The sequence below is a fragment of the Cottoperca gobio genome, chromosome 19, assembly GCF_900634415.1.
Source record: "Cottoperca gobio chromosome 19, fCotGob3.1, whole genome shotgun sequence".
NCBI classification, from domain to species: Eukaryota; Metazoa; Chordata; class Actinopteri; order Perciformes; family Bovichtidae; genus Cottoperca; species Cottoperca gobio.
Window position 1 is genome coordinate 5,739,006 of NC_041373.1, and position 24,925 is coordinate 5,763,930.

At 38.7% G+C, this 24,925-nt stretch overlaps 2 protein-coding genes across 6 annotated transcripts in view; both read left to right on the forward strand.

Annotated features, from left to right (window-relative positions):
- Positions 1-7,396, forward strand: part of LOC115025048 (PH and SEC7 domain-containing protein 1-like) — an 84,303-nt gene extending 76,907 nt beyond the window's left edge. For all 5 annotated transcript variants that reach the window (XM_029457036.1, XM_029457035.1, XM_029457037.1 and 2 more), the window contains 3 exons: positions 81-225; positions 1,562-1,705; positions 2,463-7,396. In XM_029457036.1, coding sequence (XP_029312896.1) covers positions 81-225; positions 1,562-1,705; positions 2,463-2,735 — 562 coding nt within the window. In that variant the 3' untranslated portion in view covers positions 2,736-7,396. The remainder of the gene's footprint in view (positions 1-80; positions 226-1,561; positions 1,706-2,462) is intronic.
- Positions 7,397-9,423: 2,027 nt separating this feature from the next.
- On the forward strand, positions 9,424-24,286 carry LOC115024640 (inhibitor of nuclear factor kappa-B kinase subunit alpha-like). The gene is made up of 22 exons (XM_029456403.1): positions 9,424-9,575; positions 10,054-10,174; positions 10,399-10,493; positions 10,719-10,836; positions 11,849-11,918; positions 12,008-12,096; positions 12,184-12,273; positions 12,460-12,584; positions 13,794-13,901; positions 14,138-14,267; positions 14,814-15,008; positions 15,604-15,706; positions 15,935-16,058; positions 16,382-16,533; positions 16,680-16,741; positions 16,846-16,955; positions 18,000-18,049; positions 18,205-18,310; positions 19,076-19,223; positions 19,773-19,909; positions 21,745-21,844; positions 22,218-24,286. Exons 2-22 carry the CDS (start codon positions 10,070-10,072, stop codon positions 22,281-22,283), a joined length of 2,283 nt encoding a protein of 760 aa, XP_029312263.1. The 5' UTR covers positions 9,424-9,575; positions 10,054-10,069; the 3' UTR covers positions 22,284-24,286.
- Positions 24,287-24,925: the final 639 nt, after the last annotated feature.

Genomic DNA, 24,925 nt, shown 5'->3' on the forward strand with positions numbered 1-24,925 from the left:
GAGAGGAGCTGATAAGTGTGTTTGTACCTACTGTTTTAGATCTGTTTCTAATTGCTTTCTGTGTGTGTTTTCCATCGCAGTAACGCAGAGCAGATGCAGTCTTGGATCACAAGGATCAACACGGTGGCCACCATGTTCTCAGCTCCTCCTTTCCCAGCAGCCATCGGCTCCCAGAAGAAGTTCAGCCGGCCGCTGCTGCCGGGGACAATGTCAAAGCTGTCTGAGGTATCTTAATGTGTCTTAATGTGAACTGCTATTTCCAGTGGTGGAGGAAGCGTTGAGATGGCAATATATATCTGTAACTCTGAGTACTGAAAGCTGGCATCTCATAAATACTCAAATTCCTAATATTATTTACAAATAAAATGCAATCCCATAGTTCCAGATTTCAATCAAAATGTTATCAATTTTACTGCTTGTTTTTGGAGAAGAAAATAACTTTTTACGTTTGAGCACTTGGCTTCTTTTGTTAAATGTAAAACACATTTCTGTCTCTCAATCTGGAGTATCTGGACCAAGCCGATACAAATCTTTCAAAGTCAAAATAATGATCTCTTCTGTGCAGCCATATTCAAAAGGAGTTGACACGTCATTTTTTATAACCTAATGGCAGAGTAATTAGAATGTCATTTTCATGAGGAAACGCTCCACTTCACACAGATGTAATGTATTGCTAGTGGTCACTGGTGGTTTATGAGTGCAGGCATTTCATTCCTCATGTCGATTTGTTGTGAAGTCAATGTGGAATTCTTTTTTGGATGTTGTACAGGAAAAGTTTCTCAGTACAGCTTTTGTTATTTTGTTGTTCTCTTTTCTTGTTAAAACTATATGTTGATATTTATTGTCACAGTGTCACCAATACTCTGACACATTGGATACAAACAATATCATATTCAGCTTTAGCTGAAGGGGAAGATATACAAAGTTACTCTAACAACACTGAAATCAATATAATATATATTTGTTAAGGTTCAGTGTTGCTCTCAGACGCAGGAACATTGAGACTGTTTTTGCTTCATGTAATCATTCCTCCTGTTCATACTGGACATTCAAATATCTCTTCCAAACATGCGTCCAATGTAAGTGATCCACTGTCCTTTTTGTGTTGTGAGTTGCAGTGGAGAGAGGAACGCAAAGAGGGAGTTTGGTTCTAAAAAGAAGATGATTTTAGTGGTCTGAATCAGACTAACTTCAGTTAAAGATATCCTCCATCACGCATACTGGAGCTATAGACTTATTAGGAAGGGGTCATGTTCTCATGTAAACATGTAAAGAAAACAGAAGCTTTCCTTTAAATCTGTATGTATTTCAAAACAAATAAATGCAAACAAAGTAAAAGGGTCCAGGCAGGCAGACAAAGATAAATAATGCTAATAATAATGGTCATAAAATAAATAATAAAAGTAAAAGAAGTAATAAGAAGGCAACAGGAAGGCTGGACACTGAGGGAAAGTGGCCGTTAAATATATAACATCAGTACTGCAGTGGATAAACATTGAAATACTGGAAATGTTTCCTTCACCTCCCTCCTGATGTCAGCGTTGACCTTGTGCTTGTACAGGAGGAGCAGGTCAGATCCCACGAATCTCGATTCAGAGCCCTCTCCACTGAACTAACTGAGCTGCGCTCCTACCCTCCCGACCGCAAGGTCAAAGGGCGCGAGCTGGAAGAGTACCGGCAGCGAGACGAGTATCTGGAGTTTGAGGTGAGCTGGACTCGGAGAAAGAAAGAAATGGGAAATGCAGTGAAGCATTAAATCATTATTACATAACTGCAGCTCTCTCAGCTGTCCTCTGTCTCTCTTTACACCTTTAAGATGGGACACCACAGCCACAAACCTTGTTGTTTCAGACACTGGTCTATTACTAGTTTGGGCTTTATTGCTTCCAACAAACACCAAAACACAACTTTACATCGACAGATGGAGCAGATAGTTGTAACACTTTGTTAATAATTGATCTGTAAACCATCTATAAACATTATGTGGGTGGCTGTTATAAAGTTGCAACTAATGATTATAATACCTTGTTAAATGGTTAGTAAATACTTTGTAAAGCATCTGTAAACATTATTTAGATGTTAATATTTTGTCAATGAGTAATAATCGGTTTCTGCTCTGTAATATTTGTAGATGATTTCTTTATGGTTTACAAATGTATATATATATATATATATAAAATAATAATTGATGCAACAATAATATGTTAAAATAAGCTAATTCTAGCATTACTTATAATAAGTAAACATGATTATTATAATTTCCTTACAGTAAAATAACTATTAACTAGAGTTTAATTAACTATCGATTTACCATTTATTAATGGTGTTTCCACAATTTCAGAAAAATTGTAATACGAAAAAGTAATTGTGTTAATGTAAGGAATCAAAGGGGGAAGTTTCATTGTGATATCTCTTAGTTCAAATGTTTTACCCTATTCACCTGTAGTGTCTCGCCTTTACAGAAAACACGGTACGGGACTTACGTCATGCTGCTGCGAGCTAAAATCCGGAGCGGCGAGGAGGACCTGTCTGTGTTCGAGTCCCAGCTGCTGGAGGACAACGGGCTGCAGAGGGCTCACTCCAGCCCCACGCTGCAGGACAGCAGCCAGGCCAGCCAGATCAGCCAGGCCAGCAGCACCAGGGACGGGGGCAACAGCAGCAAAGCCAGCGGCTGCAGCGGCAAGCTTCGACAGGAAGGCCAGAGACACAGCTACCGGCAGGCCGTCAAGAAGTGAGACGTGGCGGGGGTGCCGGGAGCGGCACAGCGTTGCACTGCCAGCGGCAGGCTGTCTCCCTGCATAGGTTTTTATTTGAGATCCAGGAGGGTTTGGAGCTCTGCTTGAAGGGGGAGTAGGAGTGAGGGGTCTGCCCCACGCCCTCCCCTAAACCATGACGCCCTACCCGGCACCCCAATCTTCTCATGGAATAGAGGAGGTGCAGATCCTGTGACTGGCAGAGTGGCTGAGAAACACCAGCGGGGATGTTGGTGTAGGAGGTGGGAGGAGCGGCTGGGAGGTCACACATCTGCAGAAACGTACGAGGTCGTACGCTGGGTGCGGCGGCAGACTGAACTGTGCAGCGAGATAAAGAGAAGTGCTTACAGATGGAACACACAGGGACGTACATCCAGCATCCTCTTCTTTTCTCCTCTTTTCTTCTTTGAAGGCACCTCTCCGGCCACGTTTCTCCCACCTTTTTTCTTGACCTTTCACTCAGTTTTGGGACCAAACTATTTAAAACATCACATTTTAGACGACTGATGACGACTTGACTTTCAGTTGAATTGCTACCGCCACTCTGATTTGAGGCGCAGTAACAGTCACTGGACTTTTAAAACATCACCAGGTCTTATGGAGCCATTTACATTCCAGCTCCTTGTTTTTGCCATATCACCGCGGTGTGTTCACATTCCACACACGGGCTGGACATTACAGCTCTTAGCTTCTATTTCACTGAAGGTGGATCTACAGACTGTGCACAACACATAATAATGATGTGTTGAGGGGGATGAGACGGTGCAGCTCCGCTTTCCTCTCGTCACTGACGGTTAATTAGAGGCGACAACGTCAGTAGAACTTCACTCCTGATATGCAGGAACTGCATCTCATCGAGAGAAGTCTTCTTTTTTTTGCTCTACCTGAACAGGAGATCTCTTTCCCAGTTGCTTTGGCTTCTGTCCGTGGTGTGCTTCTGTTCTCTTTGTATTTCTTGGCCGAATGTTGTTTTCCCCAGTGATCCGCATGCCTGCATCCAGCACTGCTTCTTTTAGGCCTTTTACTACTTTAAGGGCAAAACTGAGAGCAGCAAAAGTTGTTCTCTGGGGTTATTTAAGTCCTTTTCTTCATACCCAACATGTGTAATCTCCGTATAGCCTCTCATTTATAAACCCTATTTTAACACTCACCAGGCAGACCCTGAATGTTCTTGTTTTTTCAATATTTTTACAGTATTTTACAGTCGTTTGTTGATGTTGAACCTATTCCTCCTGTGTATGTCAAGTGTATGATGAAATATGATATTGAAAATGTAAAAGGAAAATATGTTATCCATACTCTTTGTAAAACACCCAGGATGTGTTGTATATATAACAGCTTATATTGTAGGATATATGACGGTATATTTACAATATATTCAAACACACTATTGGGAAGATGCATTGAAGGTGCACTGCACTTAAAGTTTCATCTTCTAAGTCCCAAAAGCGCTACACGATAATCATGTGTTGTAGTTTTTTTTCTTACATGGTGGTAATAATTCAGCACAATATGAGTATTATAGTGACGCCTATGTACCTATCAAAGATTAGTAAGTGATCAAAGGATGTTTGTGACGGGAATACACAAAAAGAGCTCATTTGTGTGAGGATTTCAGATGCCGTGGGCAGTAGTCCAAAGACAGCGCATGGTTGGCTATGACATAATAGCATGATTTTAAAGGGATCAGGGTTGTTGTCAGAGATGCATGAAATAGGTGGAGAATGTAAAAAAAAACAAAAAAAGAAGGAAGGAGCTCCTCATTTAGGAGGGTGTGGGCAGCCTATAATGTTGCGGTAGCCATAAACGCCTCATAGCATTATAGCCATTTTCTACTCAGGCTTTAAAATGACACCTTGAGCAGCTGCAGTGCCGGCGTCCAACCAGCAGGGAGAGCTGTTCACGTTTTTTCAGCCATAATCACACCTGCTGCACCTGCGGTGAATATGCATGACATCACCCACTCACCTGGTGGGTGCGGGTGGGTATTGCAGGGCTAAATGACACAACACCTGTTTGTATTAACTGTGGAGTCTGTTGAGTGTTTGAGTGCGTCTTGCTGTATGTGGATGTTCATGTGTGCATGCTGGAGGCTGTTTGTAGAGAACTTTCCAGCCAGTTGTCACGTCGTCTGACGCTTCTTCCATCCAGCATCAGTTCCCATGTTGTTTACTGTAAATGTGAATTTGTTTTTGGAACACATGATTTATTATTCAGGCTTAAGCATAGCTAAGTGTTTGACTCTAATCACGCTCTGCAGTTTTAGCGCCTAAAACAATTAGTCAATCGACGGAAAGTTAATCAGAAACTCTTTTCATTTAAGTCGTTTCTCAAAAATTGCCAAACGTTCAACACTTCCAGCTTCTATTTAATTATTTTCCTCGTCTTATGTGACAGTAGGGGTCCTGATAACGCCCCACACACACAGGAGTATAAATTATTTAGAAAAAGTAAATTTAATTATAATGTTTTTTTATAGATATCGTAAATATATCGTTATTGTGAATTCTCTTGTCCACGATAATCGTATAGAGAAAATGTGATATCGTGACAGCCCTGTATCTGACAGTAAAACTGAGTGTCTTTGGAGTTTGGACAAACAAAGCCATTCAGAGGACATTATATTTACTTCCCGACATTTTGTCGTCCAAACAATTAATCGAAAATAAAAAGAATCATTAGTTTGAGCCCTACTACAGTTTATTTTCATCTACATCTAATCCTCTGCTTTTCAGTCGGGTGGTTTAAAAAAAAAAAAAGGTGTTTGTAGATATTGTTGCCATAGCTGACATTTTGTACCTTTCACCAGTTATGTAACGTGGCATTACAGCTCTGTATTTATTAATAGTGTTTGACTCTGCTGTTTATAATGTGGCCAAACTTTCAAAGAGCAGCCAGACTCATGTTGAGTGCCATTCATGGTGTACTGAGGGGAAGGATGAGGAGTTTTGATTCATACAGTTACATCACATAAATACGAGTGTATCATACATTTGAAGGCACTTCACATTTTATCCTGGATCATTTATTTTAGTTTCACACTTCAATATCTATCCTTTACGTTTATTTCTGACTGAAAATACCCTTTTTGTGTACACCATAATCATTTGATTTTACACTAACTGTACCATTTATAACAAGTAACACATCATTAAGCACAAATATACATCATATACAAATATATCTGACAAAAGCAGTCTCACCACAAGGTCCAGCCAGCACTGTTCAGGAGCTCTCCATCCTTTTACACGATGTTCATCAGCACCTTCGTTCCGCTTTCTATGAAAATGTTGGCATTCAAATTTCCTTTTTTATTTAAATTAAATCTATTTGGATTTTTGGAGTGTTGGAGACAAAACATGTCGCCTTTGGCTGTCAGATTAACTGCGAAAATCTGCAGATTAAGGGGAGACACTACAGGTGAATAGGGTAAAAATGGAACTAACACACCAGATATCACTGTGAAACTTTGCCAGTTGATTACTTACATTAAGACAATTATTAAGTCTCTTCAAATGTTATGCTTAAATATGCAAATGAGTCATTATCCAATGTTAACTATAAATCTACAGATGCAAATAGTTGTAAGATAAACATGTGTATTTTGGATGTTTTCTTTCCAACAAGACATGTTATGTAAGCAAAATATCCCCAAATCTCAACAAACAATTGGCCTGTAGAGTCTCCTTAATCGATAATAAAATATAATCACAAAGATCATTCTTGGGATTTTGGATCATTCAACTGAATATATGTATATATTCAAAGGCATATATTGTAGTGGAAAGTTATTATTTTGACCCAATACGTAATTGGAGACTGAGATCAAAAACAGATCTCGTCGTTATGATTCTATTCTAGGATCAGGCTGTATATGCTCCATACAGTATGGATGGATGTAGTATGAAAGGAGCCTCCACCTTCACAACTCTCCAAGGTCCTCCTCCCCTCTCCTCCCCCTCTCCTCCCTCCATGTGTTGTCACCGCTCACTTACATCAAAGAGCAGCTGCAGGATCTCCATGGCACTGGTTAGCATGGAGATGGCTGGTTCCCCTGGTGACGGCTCTGTGATGCTCAAGTGAAAGTCACCCTGTTGTACTGCGTTCACAGCGGTACAGTACCTCCGTTAAAGCAGCAGTGCATGCCTGCAGCAGTTTCGGGCGAGCCGTCCTTTAAAAGCAGTCATTTCTGCCCATGAACGCCTCATTTCTGAATGTGACATGTAAATAAAGCATGAGATGTTATGGCCTGCTTTCATTTTAATTATGGTTAGAGTATTAAATGAAGGGTTAATATTTAAGATAGGTCAATGTTTTTTTTCCTGTCCTTGAGCTCATGGTCATTTTATTTTTTATTTCTCTCAATGTGAATGAAGGAAATGGCTATATTTAACGCTGTTGTATGCTGTTGTGTTTTAGAGAATCGAGCCAGCTCATACAAATCTTTTTACATGTAGAGGTCTGATCTGATCCATCTCAGTGTTTTTTAGACTGGTGCAGGTAAGGCAATGTTCATTTAATGCTACACATACAGTGAGCTACACGTGTCACTGCCTTGTTAAACTCACCAAGGAAAAGTTGTTCGTGAGCTTCTCATTTTGGGAAGCATAGAAGATGAAAATAAAAGTGTTTTGAAAGGTTAACTGTGTCCGAACATCATTGTGTGGGATGTACATTTCTGAGGGGACTGAGGGACTCTAGTTAAGCATTTAAATATTACAACATTATAAATACAACATTAAATGATGCTTACATGTTAGTATATCAGTAATAATGATACAATAATATAATATACAATCATAAATCACTGACAGGCCATTCTGCTGCATAACGACAATTACATTTTGATAATAATATTGGCAATATTGACTCAAGTCAATTTTCGCCAGATGTAATGAAGTATTTACTTATTGTATTTTAATTGTATGGAGACCATCAGATGCTTAAAGATTATATTTTATTACATTATCAAAAATTATTATTTGTGCACAAGATCCATATCATGTACTCACAAATTATAGATCAATATCTTGTGCACAATGTATGTTGTATACCTCGGCTATATTAAACTGCCATAAGAAAGACCTGTTGGGCCCCCAATAGAACGCAAGCACAAAAACAGTGTATTAAAGTGGAGATATCCGCCTCCATAATGCAGGACCCATCTTTGATGACATTGTACTTTAGTGGTTCACATCATCCAACAAACTTGCAATGGATCAAATGATCAAAAGCCAAGTCATAGTTGTGGGAACCTGTGGGTTTTATGAGCCCCTGGTGACCTTTGGCCCAGGGTCAGCTGCTTGTTTTGCCTGGTTGGTAATCAAGCCTTTTTATGCCCACAAGATTTTTTTTTTACGGTTATATTTTGGGCCCCATATAATTTAGTTATTGATCTGAATACTTCCTTCGCTACTAGTTTGATATGACTTATGTGTTGGATCAAATATACAAAATAAATTCTAGATAAATCCTAGAAGTGTAGTGTAGTAAAAGTATTAAACGTCAAAATATATTTAAAGTTCCGAAAGTAAAAGTACTCATTAGGCAGAATGGCCCTTTTCAGAATAATGTATGTTATTGGATAATAATCAATTGTTTTTCAGCCAAGGATCACAAAAGTTACAATACATAAATATTAAACATATTTGCAGCCTCTAAAAGTTGTGGATTTGTTCAATTCGAATATAATATATGAACAATAATTGATTTTAAATTAAAATGATTAGTTATTGAACTATAAAGCCTTTTGTAGAAAAATTTAAAATACACATTTTTATATCATAATAATGAAATAAATTAATCTGGAACCTTTTAATGGACACCACTTTGAGAATCAAATAAATGTAGTGGAGTAAAAAATACAGTATTACGTAGCATGAAAAAGTACCTCAAAATTGTGGGTTTTCCTTTGCCTAAGCATGCCTATGAACACTTGTGTGTGGTGTGGTAGACCACCACACCAAGAAAAGTCTATTCCAACACTGTGTGCAATTATCAATGCCTTGTGCAATATTCACTTTTTATAACTTTTGCAATTACCACTGTCATGTGCAATATTCACCTTTTTTATAACTTCCGCAATTACCACTGTCGTGTGCAATATTCACTCTTACAAACATTTTCCAATGACTCTGTACTTATATTACTGTTACTGTATTGTATTCTATTTAATTGTGCCACTTTACTCTCTTGCTCTTTGCTGTAACATCGTACATTTCCCCGTCGTGGGACAAATAAAGGATTTCTGATCCTGATTCTGATACCAGGTTGAATATCAAAGATATGCACACATATGCAGTGTGATATATATATATATATATATATATATATATATATATATATATATATATATATATATATATATATATATATATATATAAAACATATTGTATATAGAATACATTTAATGAACATAATGTTATTTTCTAATCATGACTTTAAACATTGATACATTTGATTTTTAATGTGTTCTAAAAATCTCAACATTTTATATTATATATATATTATATTAGTATATATATTGTTATACACTAGTCCAAAGTATGTCCGCACCATATTTCAAGACTTGAGACTAATCAGCACAAAAGTCGTGGTATTTTGTTTGGGCACAATTGGTTGTTAAACAGTTTTCGTGTCCTTGAATGCAGCATGCGTTTGTGTCCTTGAACACCGTTTCATTTTGAACAGCCGGGGATTCTGGTGACATCACTCAGGAAAGTACACATTCTCACGGTGCTGCTGCATTGAACCGAAAACAACCGGACAGTACGCAGTTTTTTTACCGAAAAACGGCTCATGACACTTTCATAGAAAGACAAAGTAAGTCTCAAAACTCGCTTTAGCAACAGAAACATTGCTTTAAACGTCACTGAACTGGCGTCAAAGCATTAATTTCCTAGCCCTAATGCTAGAAGAGCTGGCGCCGTCTATTTCCTGGAAAGTATAGCGTTGTTGTTGGTTGGCTAAACTCTTGATGTAGCCGTTTGCTGTATGTTAGCCATTGTATAACATAAATAAATAAAATTGCTTTGACTGTGTATTTTTTATACGCGTTGCTTTTAAGGAGACTGACACAATGCCATAACACTTCAATTTGACTTCGGAATTGGGCAAACTGCGATGTAATCTGACATTAGTGTTGCATGATGTAGCCATTTCCCTGAGTTTTATTTAGCTAAGCTAGCTATGTAGGAATTCAAACATCGCCATCAGTTTCTGACCACAAATGCCTTTAAAATAAATACTATGGAATATAAATGAACTCTGTCATGTAAACGTTATTTGTACACTTTGGCAGGGCCTGTGTGACAACAATGGAGAAACCTCCCTTCAGGCAGAACCAGAACTGCGGAGACTGGGAGCTGAAAGAGAGGCTGGGAATGGGCGGTTTTGCCCATGTTTATCTGTACCAACATCATGTGAGTTTAGAGCCATACAACCCTAACACTAAACACTGACACTTTGCAAACCAACCAGTATGATAACTGCATCACTACTTACCTACTGTTGAGATTGATAAAGTTATCTTTGTGTTGTGTCATTTTATGAAAACATGCTGGGAATAGCTGCACACAAATTGCTATTTTTGTGTAAGCTTTTATGTACCGATATAATAATGGAATTCTTGGTGTCTGTTTTATAGGAAACAAATGAAAAACTAGCTGTGAAAATGTGCCGTCTGGAGCTCACATCAAGGAATAAGGACAGATGGAGCAGAGAAATCCAGATCATGAAAAAGTTTGACTATTTTTACATACTTATATACTATTTATTTATTTATAAAGCACATTGATTTAAAGATTTAATACGGTGATGTCCTGGTATCATAATGACAATACTTATTCACAGTACTTATACCTTTTAATACTTTTCTAAAGGAAACTGCAGACATTCAGTGCATGACTGTGCACAATCTGTATGGGCATTGTTAAATAGTAATGTCGTATTGTCTCTCACACTCAGGTTGAATCACATCAATGTCGTGACTGCCAGAGATGTCCCGGAGGAAATGAGGCACATAGCCTTAAATGATCTTCCACTGTTGGCCATGGAGTACTGCTCCAGGGGAGACCTGAGGAAGGTGAGGTTCACCTGGAAAGGAAGCTTAGAAAGAATACATCCACATTCCATTTTTGGCTTTCCATTCACATGAAGAGAGCTGTTTTTTATACCCAAAGTTTTGTATTTGAACTCGACAATGGATCAATCTAAAACCACCTACCTCACTTTTTAGTGTAGCTGGGAAAAACTATTTTCTTCAAGACCCCTTACCTACAAATATGAGGAATTCATTATTCACGCCCAGTGAGTGTCAGCCACCCCACATTAAACTCCTATATCAGCCAACATGTTTTAATGCCTTTTTTCACTATCTGTGAAAACATCATCTTTCCACACAGCCCGAGAAAGTAAAGAGTGTGTAATGATCATTGTTCAGTAGCGCACCACAGAGCATCTCTCCTGCCGGGCTGCTGACAGCGCTGTCAAGCGAGGAGTCAATCGCACGGCAGTAGAGGAAGTGCTGTACTTTCTCTTCTATCATCATATTTCTTTTTGTAGTTAGGCCAGTTGAGACGAGACTCTGTTTGTAAAGGCATGCTTGTTGCTCCCGTATAACTCTTGAGTACAATGACACAGCAAAAAAACTGACAAAATGCAAGTCAACTCTGGGTCTTCTCAACTGATGACTTGAATCATCGACTCGAGCATTATATGCGTCAATCAAATTTAATGCCAAAGAATATGTAGTAATTGAACAACTAAATGGTGAGCTTGGTTGTATTGAAACAACATACAGGAGAACACAGGGAGACCGAACTCAGCAGACTAACAGGGCTATGTCTGTCTCATACATTCTCAGATATTGGCTGCGATGCACACTTTTATAGTTAATGTGATGTAAAAAGGAGGGAGAAGAAGAAGTGAACCTTTTTTTCTTTGATTTAGGGCGTTTCAGTGTGGGTTTCTATATACTATTTCAAATTTACCCGGCTTAGCGTAGCTGAGATGTTCAAGTCTGAATTTCTATTATTTCTTTCATGTAATGTAGATTTGCTGCAGATGTGATGGAATTACATTTGTGTGGTTTACAGATGCTGAGCAAACCTGAAAATTGCTGCGGACTGAAAGAGAGTGAAGTGCTTTCGTTACTCAATGATGTTGGTAAGTCCCTTGTTTTTCTTTGTGCAGCTTGTTCATTTACCTTTTTTTAGAGCCTCATCACTCAGTTAGACCACTGTTTTCTGCTCCAGGATCTGGTATCCAGTATCTGCACGAAAACAAGATCATACACAGAGACCTTAAACCTGAAAACATAGTGTTGCAAGAAATCAATGGAAAGGTAAACTGACCCTAAATGGTGTTGTTCTGTTTGACTTTACATTTTAAAGAAACTTTCTTACATTTACTTATTCTTCTTCTTCTGCAGCTGGTTCACAAAATCATTGACTTGGGCTATGCTAAAGACCTGGACCAGGGCAGTCTGTGTACCTCCTTTGTTGGCACACTTCAGTACCTGGTAAGCAAACCATGCTTATTATTTCTTTATCCTCAGATGTATATAGCTTTATGTTATCTATGACTCATCCTAATTATATTAGAAAATAATTTACACTTCTTCCTGCCTCCACAAATGTATAAATGCTAGATAACATAGATGTGGATCAAATGTGTCATGTTTAATTGCGTGACTTCTTTTCTGCAGGCACCTGAACTATTTGAGAATAAGCCGTACACTGTCACTGTGGACTACTGGAGTTTTGGCACGATGGTATTTGAATGCAGTTGTGGTTTCCGTCCGTTCCTGCACAACCTGCAACCTGTGCAGTGGTAAGTTGATCTGATGAGCTAAACATTATGACATGTAAACTTTGAGCAGGAGTGATTTATTATCATAGATAAAATTATTCTGGAGACTTCAGTTGGCTCATAAATCAAAGAAAAGTTACCTTGTCTGTCAACAGCAGAAGCTGAGTGAAAGGCAGGACCTGAGGTGAAAGAGACAGGTCCATGCTGGTGTTCTGAAAACAACAAGACGCTTGTTATTTGTAGTAACGTCTGCTGGTTTTGGCCCGCTCACCAACACAGTCAGCTGTTGCAGCAGCAGCTGAGGGTGTGGCACACTGCTCATGGAGGCAATTTAATTACTTCAAACCCTTAGTGCCAGATTTCACAACATATGTCAAAAATCTAACTCTTCCTCTGAGTCATAACTCAATCAAATCTGAACACACAGACATCATACTTATATTTTTAGATTCAACGTGACCTACATTTTCAGAGGAATATAATCCTTGTCAATAAATCGGCTCTGAAATGAAAGAAAAGAATCTTCCTTATAACTGCAGAACTTTCTTTAATTGCAAAGTGATTCAGTTTGTCTGTACATCCATGGGTATAACAGGAACTGGGAATAGCTCATTCGGAATACTTTAAATGGTGCAAGTAAGTAAGACAAAGAATATTAATCCATAAATATCATCTCCTTTTTCATGTTGCACATTAAATTATTTTGATAATGGGGGGTGTTTTTGTTTGTGTGATTTCTTCCATAAAGTCAAATAACTTTAGGTTAAAGTAAATTGGATTTGAACGCAACACAATTAAGAAAACTGAGGTGACAAACAAAATAGGAAGGATAGGCAAGTGGAAAGCACAAACACAAAATTAAGTTTCTACCAACTAGTCACAGCAACCACCTGCCTGGCTTAGCAAACAAAGCTTACCTCTCTAAACAAAACTCAAGTGAGGCGGCCACTTGGACACCTGGTGTGTTAGACAATGAGCATTCCTGCATGAAAAATGTTGGGCTGTGTTTTAGATAAAAATCTAAAACCCAATTAAAGGAAGTTCACAAAGCAAGTGGAAGAGCAAGATCCCTTTACAAGTGTGCAGTGTTTGAACTACTAACAAGTCCGTTTGAAGTCAAACCAAATGTGAAATGTTTTCCATCAAACTGCTACAATGCTTTGTTTAGAAAATAAACAGGAATTATTTTAAGACATAAAACATAATCGTCTTGTCTCTTCTCATCCACAGGGCCAGCAAAGTTAGGAATAAAGGTCCAAAAGACATCATGGCTGTAGAGGATCAGAACGGAGAAGTCCGGTTCTCCACAAACCTCCCCTACCCCAACAATCTCAGCAGGTGTGTGCGTGTGCGTGTGTGCGTGTGTGTGTGTGTGTGTGTGTGTGTGTGTGTGTGTGTGTGTGTGTGTGAGAGTGTGACTATTCACATGGGGTGGTGCGATGTGAGTGAAAGTACATTGTTGTCCATTAGTCACTCAAATGAAAGGGAAATGGACTCCAGCTGCAGGCTGTGTGTTCCCAGTATTTGGTGCCAATTGCTCTCCTCGAACACGTATGTTAATTGCTGTTATTTAGGACAATGCTGGAGCCGCTGGAATCTCTGCTGCAGCTCATGTTAAAGTGGGATCCTGTCCATAGAGGAGGCATCACTGACACCAAGAAACCCCTGTGCTTTAATGTGCTGGAGCAGATACTGAGTATGAAGGTAAGTTATTGTCAAGATTTCTCATCGCTGCTTTTGAGCCAGTTGTATCCGGGCAGAACAGCATTTACACATTTCTCTTGTAACTGTTTAGTTTGTTTCATTTGTAAAATGTTGATGGTTATTCTCTCAGTGCTTACACAATAGTTGAGTTGCCAATATTAAAACAACGTTTCTTGTTTTCAAATGGTAAATGTTGTCCAAACACAAGCAGCCACACAAGAACTTTAGCTTTTAATAAAATAGTGTAACACCGACATTCATTGTAATTAACTCACCATCTCGAACGAGTAACACGATTATGAAACTGACCGATCAGCTTTTTATATTTGGTGCTATGAACATTTTACACAACATGTTTGTACACTCATAGGAGGCGATGTTGCATTTTGAAAAGAGGAATGCGTTAAATAATAAAGACATATTGGCTTATCAATTCTGATCCTTTTTAAACTGTCCATCGTGACAGGAAGTGATCATTTAGTGAAGTTATCTTTTAAAGGATTATGTCCTTCATTATACTAAAAACTGTTTCTCCTGTGTCTCCAGGTCGTCCACATCCTGAACATGACCACAGCTCAAGTCCACTCTTTCCAGCTGACTCCAGAGGAAAGTCTTCACAGTCTGCAGAAGCGCATCGAGGCTGAGACCAAGATCGACGTGGTGAACCAGGAGCTGCTGCAGGAGACGGGAGTGTCTCTGGATCCCAGGAAGCCCGCTGCACAATGTGTCCTGGATGGAGTGGTAAGTTGACTCTTGTGCAGCTTAGATTTCACACATGAAATCACTATTGACCGCTGTAATTTCCTTCTATACCCCTTAAAATATAACTTTATGTTGAATGCAGGCCTAGTTGCAGATGGGAGAAAACCTTCAGTCGATTTATATTTCAGACCCAAACCATTAATAATCTAAATAATGAAAAACACTCCTGTTGGAGTTAAAACCTTCATGATGAGGTGTCCTGGTGATTTTAAGGGTTTAAGAAACCAAACATGTACTGGCAACGTCCCCAAATGAAGCCAAGCCACAGACTTTGTTGTATTATCAGTCATTTCTCTACTGTTTCCTACGGCTAATAAAGGAAACGCAAAATCATTGTATGTTAGTATCTCCCATTCAAACCTTTACAAAGACAGGAATAGGTGTGTAAAAGACTTGTCTCAGTGCTATAAAATCTGAAATGATGCAGAAAGAGCTGCGTCTGCAGGTATCATGGTTCACACACTCTCGCTGTATGTGCGCTGAGAGACTTTGAATGAATCAGTAATGCTGTTTTAAGCGACAGGAAAGGTATTTGCAGGCTGTATAAGTGGTGCTTGTCTTCTCTCCTGTGTAGAGAGGGTGGGATAGCTACATTGTCTACCTGTTTGACAAGAGCATCACCAAGTACTCTGGTCCCCTCAGTGCCAGACAACTGCCTGATAAAGTCAACACTATAGGTGAGTCTATTTTAAGGTATGTCTGCTAATGCGGAGACAATGAAGCAAGCTGTTAAATGCACCTTGATGCATTTACGGTACATTTAAATATATTTAACACATCACAGGTTCCACTCATTTCCAGTCTGTTAGCTTGTCGGGTATAATATTTCATAACGGATTCTATTTTTGCCGCTATGAACACCATCCTGGCTTTCAACTTTTATGGGTCTTGGTTTAACTTTGCAGTGCAAGACGCCAAGACACAGCTGCCCCTGGTGGTGTTGAAGAAGGTTTGGGGTGAAGCAGTGAGCTACATCTGTGGGCTGAAGGATGACTACAGCAGGCTTTTCCAAGGACAGAGGGCTGCTATGTGAGTCACATGACACACTTCTGAAATCTGTTATTGTTTTACCAAAATAACATGACAAATATTCAATTGACGAAAGAAGCAATAAATCAGCATTTACTAAAATATTTGTTTCAAAGAAAGATTATTTACCTGCTGTTGAATGTTAGTGTTTCTTTTAATCCGAATCAGAAAAAGAAAATGACTTTACTATTAAATTAAATATAAAAATATTTGCCGATTTTATTTTATTGTCAGTCGATTAATTGTAGCATAATGCTGCTTTTTTTGTTTCTCCCTTCTAAACCTTTCTAACTCTGAATTCTTTCTCCTTCCTCCCCCTGCAGGTTGAGCCTCCTGCGCTACAACACCAACCTGACCAGGTGTAAGAACAGCATGTTCGGCTTCTCTCAGCAGCTGAAGGCCAAGCTGGACTTCTTCAAGAGCAGCATCCAGTACGACCTGGAAAAATACAGCGATCAGATGCACTATGGCATATGTGAGTGTTTACTGGGAGCGGTTTGTTTTCATTTGATACTGGACCCTCTAATGGAGAATAATGGAGAACGTTTACCTATGGAAATATTTTAATACTACTCAGCAAGATGTTGTTTGTGTTGATGAGCTGTGTGCGTTTGTTTAAAGCCTCTGAAAAAATGCTGAAAGCCTGGCAGGAGAACGAGGAACGAGCTGCTGCTTTTGCACAGGTAATGCATGTTTTCAAAATATTCAAAACTTTAAAAGAAATATGGCCTGCAATGTTTCTTAGTGCAAATCCTTATGGTGGCACGATCCCTGGTTTGTCCTGCAGGTGGCAGAGGTGAGTCATCTGGATGATGAGATCATGGCTCTGCACTCGGAGATAGTGGAACTTCAGAGGAGCCCGTACGCTCGACGCCAAGGAGACAAGATGGAGCAGCTGTGAGTGTTGGTCCTTTACACACGAAATGTTTGTTTTTCATATTTGTGAGTTATACTGCACAGACAGAAAAGTGTGGGGAGAGGGTAAGGGGGGTGCAACAAAGGACCCCATCTGGAATCAAACCAGGGATATTGAGATTACTGCATGTCGGCGCTACAGAGATCATGTGGGGACTGCAAGATATGTGATTGGTCTGCTCGTGCTGCTTGTGTTTTCTTTAAAAAGTGTCTGATGCTGGTGGAAATTGTTGGTAGTAAAGACATCATATCCTTTTCAATAAAGCGTATCTAGCAAAGCCATCTGCACTGCAACCCCTGCTCTCTCGCCAGTCATTTAAAGCAGTCAATATGCACAAAACAGTCTCTTCACTCCACCGTCACTCGTATCACAAAGTAAATGGAAAAATGTTGGCACAGTTACTCTGGTATAAATAATGAAAGCATGATACAGCCTGATGGCGTACGCCACATACTTCTAGTGTTTTATTGGTGATATCAACGGCTGAGATCAGACACTGAACTGTGAATCACAACCCGCACCACAAGTGACTCCCAACAACCCGTTGTCCCGACCATACATCTGGCTTCAGACCCCTTTTGGTCATGAGCTTTTGATCCTACACATCCATCACTACTTTAAAACTTTTAAAGTGTTTAAGAACTTTGTAGAAAGTGACCGGACACTCTAATGTGCTGAGTGGCATGAAATTGCCAAAGCAAACTCTACACTTAGTTTTATTGGTCAAAATCTAAAATAGTGTTGTTGCACATCCCCCAGGCCTTTTTATGGGAATTTACTAAATCCTCCTCTGTGCTGCTGTATAAGCAGTGCCTGGTGTCACCTCCATGGGGCAAACGGACGAGATCGGATGTCTTACGGCATTTTGAACATGCTGCATCAGATAAATGCTGTTTTTAAAAGGGCACAAAAATAAACCACTGTTTTCCTCCAGAGTTTTTACAGTCAAGTATGTTATTTGGTCCGCTGGCAATGCGTTAGAGTTCAGTCTTGTATATATTTAAACATGACTCATTTTATTGCAGAGAAGAAAAGGCGATTGAGCTCTACAAGCAACTGAAGATGAAATGCAAAAGTAAGAAACATCTTAACGAAATTTATTGTCATTCGAAATGTCACATGTCAATTTTAAAGCTTACTCTTCCTCAAATAGCAAAATAGAAATGAAATGAATCTATTTGTTAAACTTAAAATGTGTGTTTAGTAGTTTATCTGATTGTGCTCTCTCAGTCCCTGAGCCTGATGTGAGCAGTGACAGCTCTGAGATGGTGAAGGCCATCATTCAGACGGTCCAGAACCAAGACAAGGTTCTCAAAGATCTGTACACCCACCTCAGGTAAGAGTCCAACACAAATTCACTGGAAAATTCTATAATTTCAGCGACTTTTTGTCGTATCTGTATCCATTGTTATTGTATTATCTAGGGCTGTACCAAATGTTCACATTCAAAGCTTCTATCGAGGTTTTCAATGTTTGTCATCATGTTTTATGACGTCATCACCCTAAAATAAATTAAAGAAATGTTTGAATACAATCCTCAGTTTGAATAAAGGGTTTCATCACATTAATTAATTTAGTCATATTTTTCATTATATCAACTTTGTAACTCGTCAGTTTGTGAGCAGCGAGCGGGAGAGCAAACTAAAACTAAAATATAGTTGTTGTTTTTTAAAGGCTAAACGGCAACAAATATGGATTTATGCAAAGTATTCCTTACTTCATATTTCACAACATATTCTATAAAAACATGTTGTGAATTTTGGAAATCATTACGTCCCATGTTTAAAAAGACTTTACACTCTAGAGTTAGTGGAAATGTTTGGATCACACTGGTCCAAAATCAATCCTCCACATCTCCCACTGGAATCTATTTCTACAAATAGTATAATACTAATGGTATTATTGTAGAACGTTTTTTATCTGCAACTCTGCAGAAATATCGACTTTAATGTTAGATGTTAGACGTACAAAAAAAAAAAGCTGCTCAGCATTAAATGTTGGATCAGAATTAGAGTGTCAACGTTAAGTATGAAGCTTGGAACTCTTCGGTACAGCCCTACACGTCTGTTAACATCCGCCCTGTCCCGACCCCGCCTAACAGTAAGATCCTGATCAGCAAACAGAAGATCATTGACTTGTTTCCACGAATTGAGAAAACCCTGGAGAGCATCAAGGATGCTGACAACACAGTGATGCAGATGCAGATCAAGAGACAAAGAGAGTTCTGGCATTTACTGAAGATCGCCTGCGTAAGTGACTGCATTCTTTGTTTTATCAGCTCCTTGTGAGACGATGTGTGAGTTTCTGTGTATCAACGCTCAGGAATCACACTATTTAGAGTCTGTATGTTATCACTGTAATATTCAGAATAATTACTGTATATTAATAAAACCCTGTCGCAGGGGTTCCATTTGTGATTATTTTCCTTATTGATGAATCATTTGGTCTACAAATAAAAGTAATGAAGAACTTGCTTGTTTTGTCAGACCAACAGTCCAAAACCCACAAAGAGTTTGTTTATTATGAAAAAGGAAATCATCACAAGGAGCTAGAACTTTGTAATATTTGCTTGAAAACTGACTTTTATTACTTCAATTTATTAATTGCGTCTGTCCTTTAGCTTATAAAACTTTAGCTCTGGTGTTTTCTGTTCTCCGTTACCTTCTCAGACTTGGCTTCTCTAAATGACTCCAAACATAAACAGCAGGAGGATGGGCTGCCTGCATTCCTTCTTGTAGGAGAAATGTTTATTATTCCTGCATGTATCAGTACGCTCTCTCTCTCTCGCTCTCCTCCAGGCTCAAAACTCGTCACGAAGCTCGATAGCAGCCAGTCCCGAGTCGTCCAACCTGCTGCAGGTTTCTCAGTGGTCACAGTCAGCACAACCTGTCAGCTCCCCACATCCCCTCACCTCCTTACCTGGGCCAAATGACAGGTACGTGATCCAGTCATTCAATCCTGTGATGTACAGTTGCTCTGTTTATGCCTGTATAAAAAGTATTCCCTCCCTTGACCTTTTTCATGTTTAACTGTTTGAAAATAGATCTCCACAAATTGATCTAATCTCTATTTATATGGAACACAAAGTAATGTTCAACCCCTTCGAGACAATATTTAGTGGAAGCAACCGTCAAGCCTGAGGATACGTTTGTATCAGGCGGCTTTTTTAATCTAGACTAGAATCTTTGGGCCATTTGAGGGCAGTGGAAACAAAGCTGCAAACACAACAGTGACATTTTATCACCTTTATCACCAAGTACATCCACATCCAGCAGGCACAGAGCAGCGTTAGCATTCGTTTGGATCCAGGTTTTAAATGGTGGTTGAATATTTGATCTCCTCTTTTTAGCTACAAAACCTCAACAACAGTAAAGTTGCTGTAAAACCAAAACAACAAGTTTAAACCAAAGTGGCCGGCGGGAGTTCATTGGCACCAGTCATGTTATGCTATCAAAGTTTGGCAACATTTTGGCGAAGGAAAAACTGTCAAAGCCATTTTCACAGGGGTTCCTTGACCTCTCATCTCAAGGTATCTGAATGATATAATTAATAATTCAACTTTACAACCACAAACTAAAGACTGAGGGTATTCTGATGATGTATGGACTCATGACAAGTTTGACAGAAGTCTCCAGAACAGAAGTGCTCGTTATCCACTCACTGAAACGTAAGGGGCTTTACAATCTGTACAGCGTACGATACTCTCTGTCCTTAAACCAGGGGTTTCAATTAACATTCAAAGTCGTCCACTTACTAAAATGTCCTCCCACAAAGGTCCGTACCTCATATCTAACACAATGAACGTAAGGCCTACATTTTAAAGCAAAACAAAATCAAACGGAATAAAATGTATTTTTGTTAAAGTGCCTGTTGTGACTGCCCTGTCATTGTGTTGCACATGTGTAGGAGCTCATTGTTGAGTCTGGACCAGAATGTATTAATGCTCATAGTAAGAAAGCTGCCTCAGCTGTAAGTCGAGCCGTGTAAGCTGTGTCGTGCTACTTTGGTTAGAACAGGAAACAGCTGTAGCCTGAAGGTAGCAGCATACTGTCATATCTCCAATAACATTACACTGTTTCTCTGTCTATGCACAGTAAATAATTCATTTGTTTGTCTCAATTCAGTGACGCTGCTGCTGTATTAACTGTATTAGCTGCGCGTTGGAGAAAATAAAACACCAACACTCTGTGAATATTATTAATTAATATCATTAACGCTCATTTGTCGTATGAATGAAACCGCGTTCACAACCCCAAGCGCAGCTGTCCGCAGACGTGTAAAGTATGTCGAGCCTTCAGACATGCAGCAGCTGTTGTCCAGACCAACATAACAAAATCACAGTATAGGCAATCAAGATGAGAAAATTCTACATAGAATGTAAATGTGTGTAAGGATGGATCCCCAACAAAGTCTCATGAACTCTTCTTCCTGTGATGTCGTACTTAATTTGTACTTTGATTTAATTACATTTGTAGAGATTTGTCTTTATTTTTCCGTTCACTGTCTGTTGTTTTGTTGTTAATAAAATGTTTAAGAAGCGAAAGGGTTTAATGTAGCATGAATATCATTAGCCTTTGACATTTTCTACAACCAAAATAAAACGTTGTTACTAGTTTAATGTTGTATATTAATAATGTCTTCCTGCTACAGTCTTGTGTAAATAAATTCTGCCATACAGGGTTTTTTAAGTCGGTACACTTGTTAACACATCGTACATGTGATGAAGGTCTCGTGATCAAGCCTCTGAACAGTGTGCGTGTTTTCTTTCAGCGACGCTGCGCCACGTCTGCTGCAGGAGAACCAGAAGTACCTCAGTCAGCTGACCAGCCTGATGCAGGAGGCTGCAGATGAACAGGCCAAAAGCATAGTGGTGAGTTCATTCAAGTAAAGATAAACTGTAAAATAATCTCTTAATAGTAAAACCAGTGCTCTTTTCCCCAAATTTAAAATCTTTATCACAATGAACTGATGGCAGAAACACTAAACTTCTGTAACTATAGGATCAGTGTCAGATCAGTGCACCCGTCTAAGTTTGTGTCAGTGTAATGATCTTTAACTGTTGGCTCACTGCAAACAATGTATGATACAAGTATGATTTAGATCCTTTTCAGAGTACATCTTTTCATAATCTTTGCTCATTGTTACACGACTAAAATGAGGCAAACTTGTTGTATTTGTGTGTGTGTGTTTGATTTTCACTCTGGTTTATCATCTTAACACCTGGTGGTTTTCCCTCTTTAAAGGACCAAGACTGGAGCTGGACGAAATACGAAACTTTAACTACAAAGTTAAAAAAGAGAAATGCATAAGCGTTTTGTTGCGTCCTTCCATCCCTGCCTGTGCTCCGAGTAACACTAAAGACTGAGCTGCTGACACGAGCAGAGTGGCGTCAGAAAGACATTGTATACTTGTACATTGACTCGGTATATCTCTTGAAAATGTTTCAAGACAGAGTTCACACATGCTCAGTCCGTCCTCTCCCGCCATGTCACATGATGAATAGTCTTGTTTTTATATGAGAAAACAATGAAGCTGTTTCACTCTACCTTTTTCCTTTTGCTGCACAATTCACATCGTAATTCATAAACACCTGATGATATACATTTTTCAGCAAACTGTAGCAAAAGATTTGAGGGTGGGTTCATCGCAGGAGTGAAAACATGGGAACGAGTTCAACCGTGTGATATACGAGGAAAACACAGGAAGTGGGTGGGGGGGGGGAAACGAGGAAATCACAATCAAGCAAACAGCACTTTGATACTCCCATGTATCCTCTCTGCACAGAGATGAGATGTTTCCAGGCTGCCAAAAACTGTTGCAGATTGACAGATTTACAAACAGTCAAACGGTTCTAATTGTCTCCTAATCGATTTGGTATGTTTTACTATACACTGTCTGGGGTTTAGGTTCTATGTAAATGTTATTTTGATTATTATTTTCAAGTGTTATGTATCATAGGCAAGTCTTTTGTCATAATATGTGACAGACGTGGCTGGCCATCATGTTAATACAATGTTCATACTGTACATCTGTCTCTTCACTTTTTACTTGATACAAAGGGTTTTGTTGTCATTTATGTGTACATCTTATTCCACTGGATGTTCGATGCTGCGTTCATGTCACATAGTTTAAATGATTAGTTTCCATCTAAATTTTGTGCAGATTTATAAAGAAATTTCCAGAAAATCTGCAAAAGAAATGAATGCGTGTTTTCATTCACTACTGTAATGTGAATATTAGGAGTTGGTTCATGGAGATAAAAGTCTGGTGACGTAAATATTCAAACGGAACGAAAACATTGCTGAAAGCACTAAACTAAAAGAGCATTGGGATTTTTAATGCACAAATTGAAAATGTATATAAAAAGAGTTGGACGGAAACACACTCAAATCAAAACAAGTCATTTTTTAAGCATAAATACTCAAACATTCATACAATGTGAGGATTTGTGGCTTCTTCTCTTATATGACAGTAAAGGGAATATGTTTTGCTTCAGTCACCCTGGGCTCTGAGAAAATATAATGAACATATTTGACTATTTTCTGACATTGACAAAGAATCAGTTGATCAATCAAGCAGTTTTAAGTGATCTGATGATGTAAACGCTGGTAAGTAGTCAATAGGAATGCTTTCAGATTATTTAGTTCATTATTTTACGGTTTAAAATGTCAGGAAATAGTGAAAAATGCCTGTTAACGTTTCCAAAATATTTATCCAACAAACAATCTGAAACCTAAAGATATACAATTTACTATTATGTAAAATAGGGAAATCATCACATTTGAAAAGCCGTAACCAAATATAATATTACTGAAAACAACAAATCATTTAACAAAACCGTCCCAGAATAATCAAGTAATTGATTAATGAACTAATCCTTTCATCTCTAGTTCTAAATATAGTGTTTTTCTCTATCGATTACATGAACGTGGCATTATACCTGGAGGTGTGACACGGTCTGCTTTCCATAAAACGTTGGAGCTTCTTTGGCTTCTTTGACCTTTGACCTACAGTGAAATCAATGTGAATGCTTGGAAACAGGATAGTAAATGGTTGAATGTACTGCTGTTACAGTCAAGTGGTGACTGTGGGCCAGAGAGAAGTTAACCCTCAGAGTTATATTTATGAAGTTGAAGTGCAATGGAAAAATATATTTTCTTTGTATTTAAGTAACTCGATTTTTCAGTTCTCTTTCCATTTAAGTATATATTTTATTTCCATCTGTCTTTGACCGTTAATTTTTTTTTGGAATGTGTCATTGTACAAAGATCAAATGTTTGCCTGGTAATAAATTAAATGACTTTGGCATGAATCTGCTTTCAGTGCACTGTTTCTTTTTTGAGCCCAGCTAATACTTAACGTTTCCTCTAGTGCCATCATCAGGTCAAAATCATAATGTGTCCAATACTTTTGATTTATGATCAAATACCTTGAAAAACTAAACGTATTCCCATCTTCCTCAGCTGTACTGTGTTTAGTGCCAATTAGCAAATGTTAGCATGTTAAGCTAAGCTAAGATGATGAACATTATACCTGCATGTTAGCATTGAGCTCAAAGCACTGCTGTCCCAAAGTAAGTGAAGAAGACTCTGGCAAAAGGGAAATATACCTGATACCTACTTTAATTACTAATGTTTTCAGTATTCAAATGATCAACTTCTAAACCCGTATCAATAATTGCTCCAGATACTTTTAACTTTGTGTCCTCCTCCTGATCATGGTGACTGTAGGAGGACGTCATGTTCATCTTATAGCCTTTTTGTTTTAGAGAAATGTAACTTAACAAGTCGTGCTTGATGCACCTGTTGTTATTATTATCGATTATTCTGCCGATTATTTTTCACGATTAATAGTTTGGTCTATAAAATGTCAGAAAAAAGGGATAAATGTCCAATCCAAGTTTCTCAAAGTCCGAGGGGATGGTGTTTTGCCAAAGACATTCACTATAATG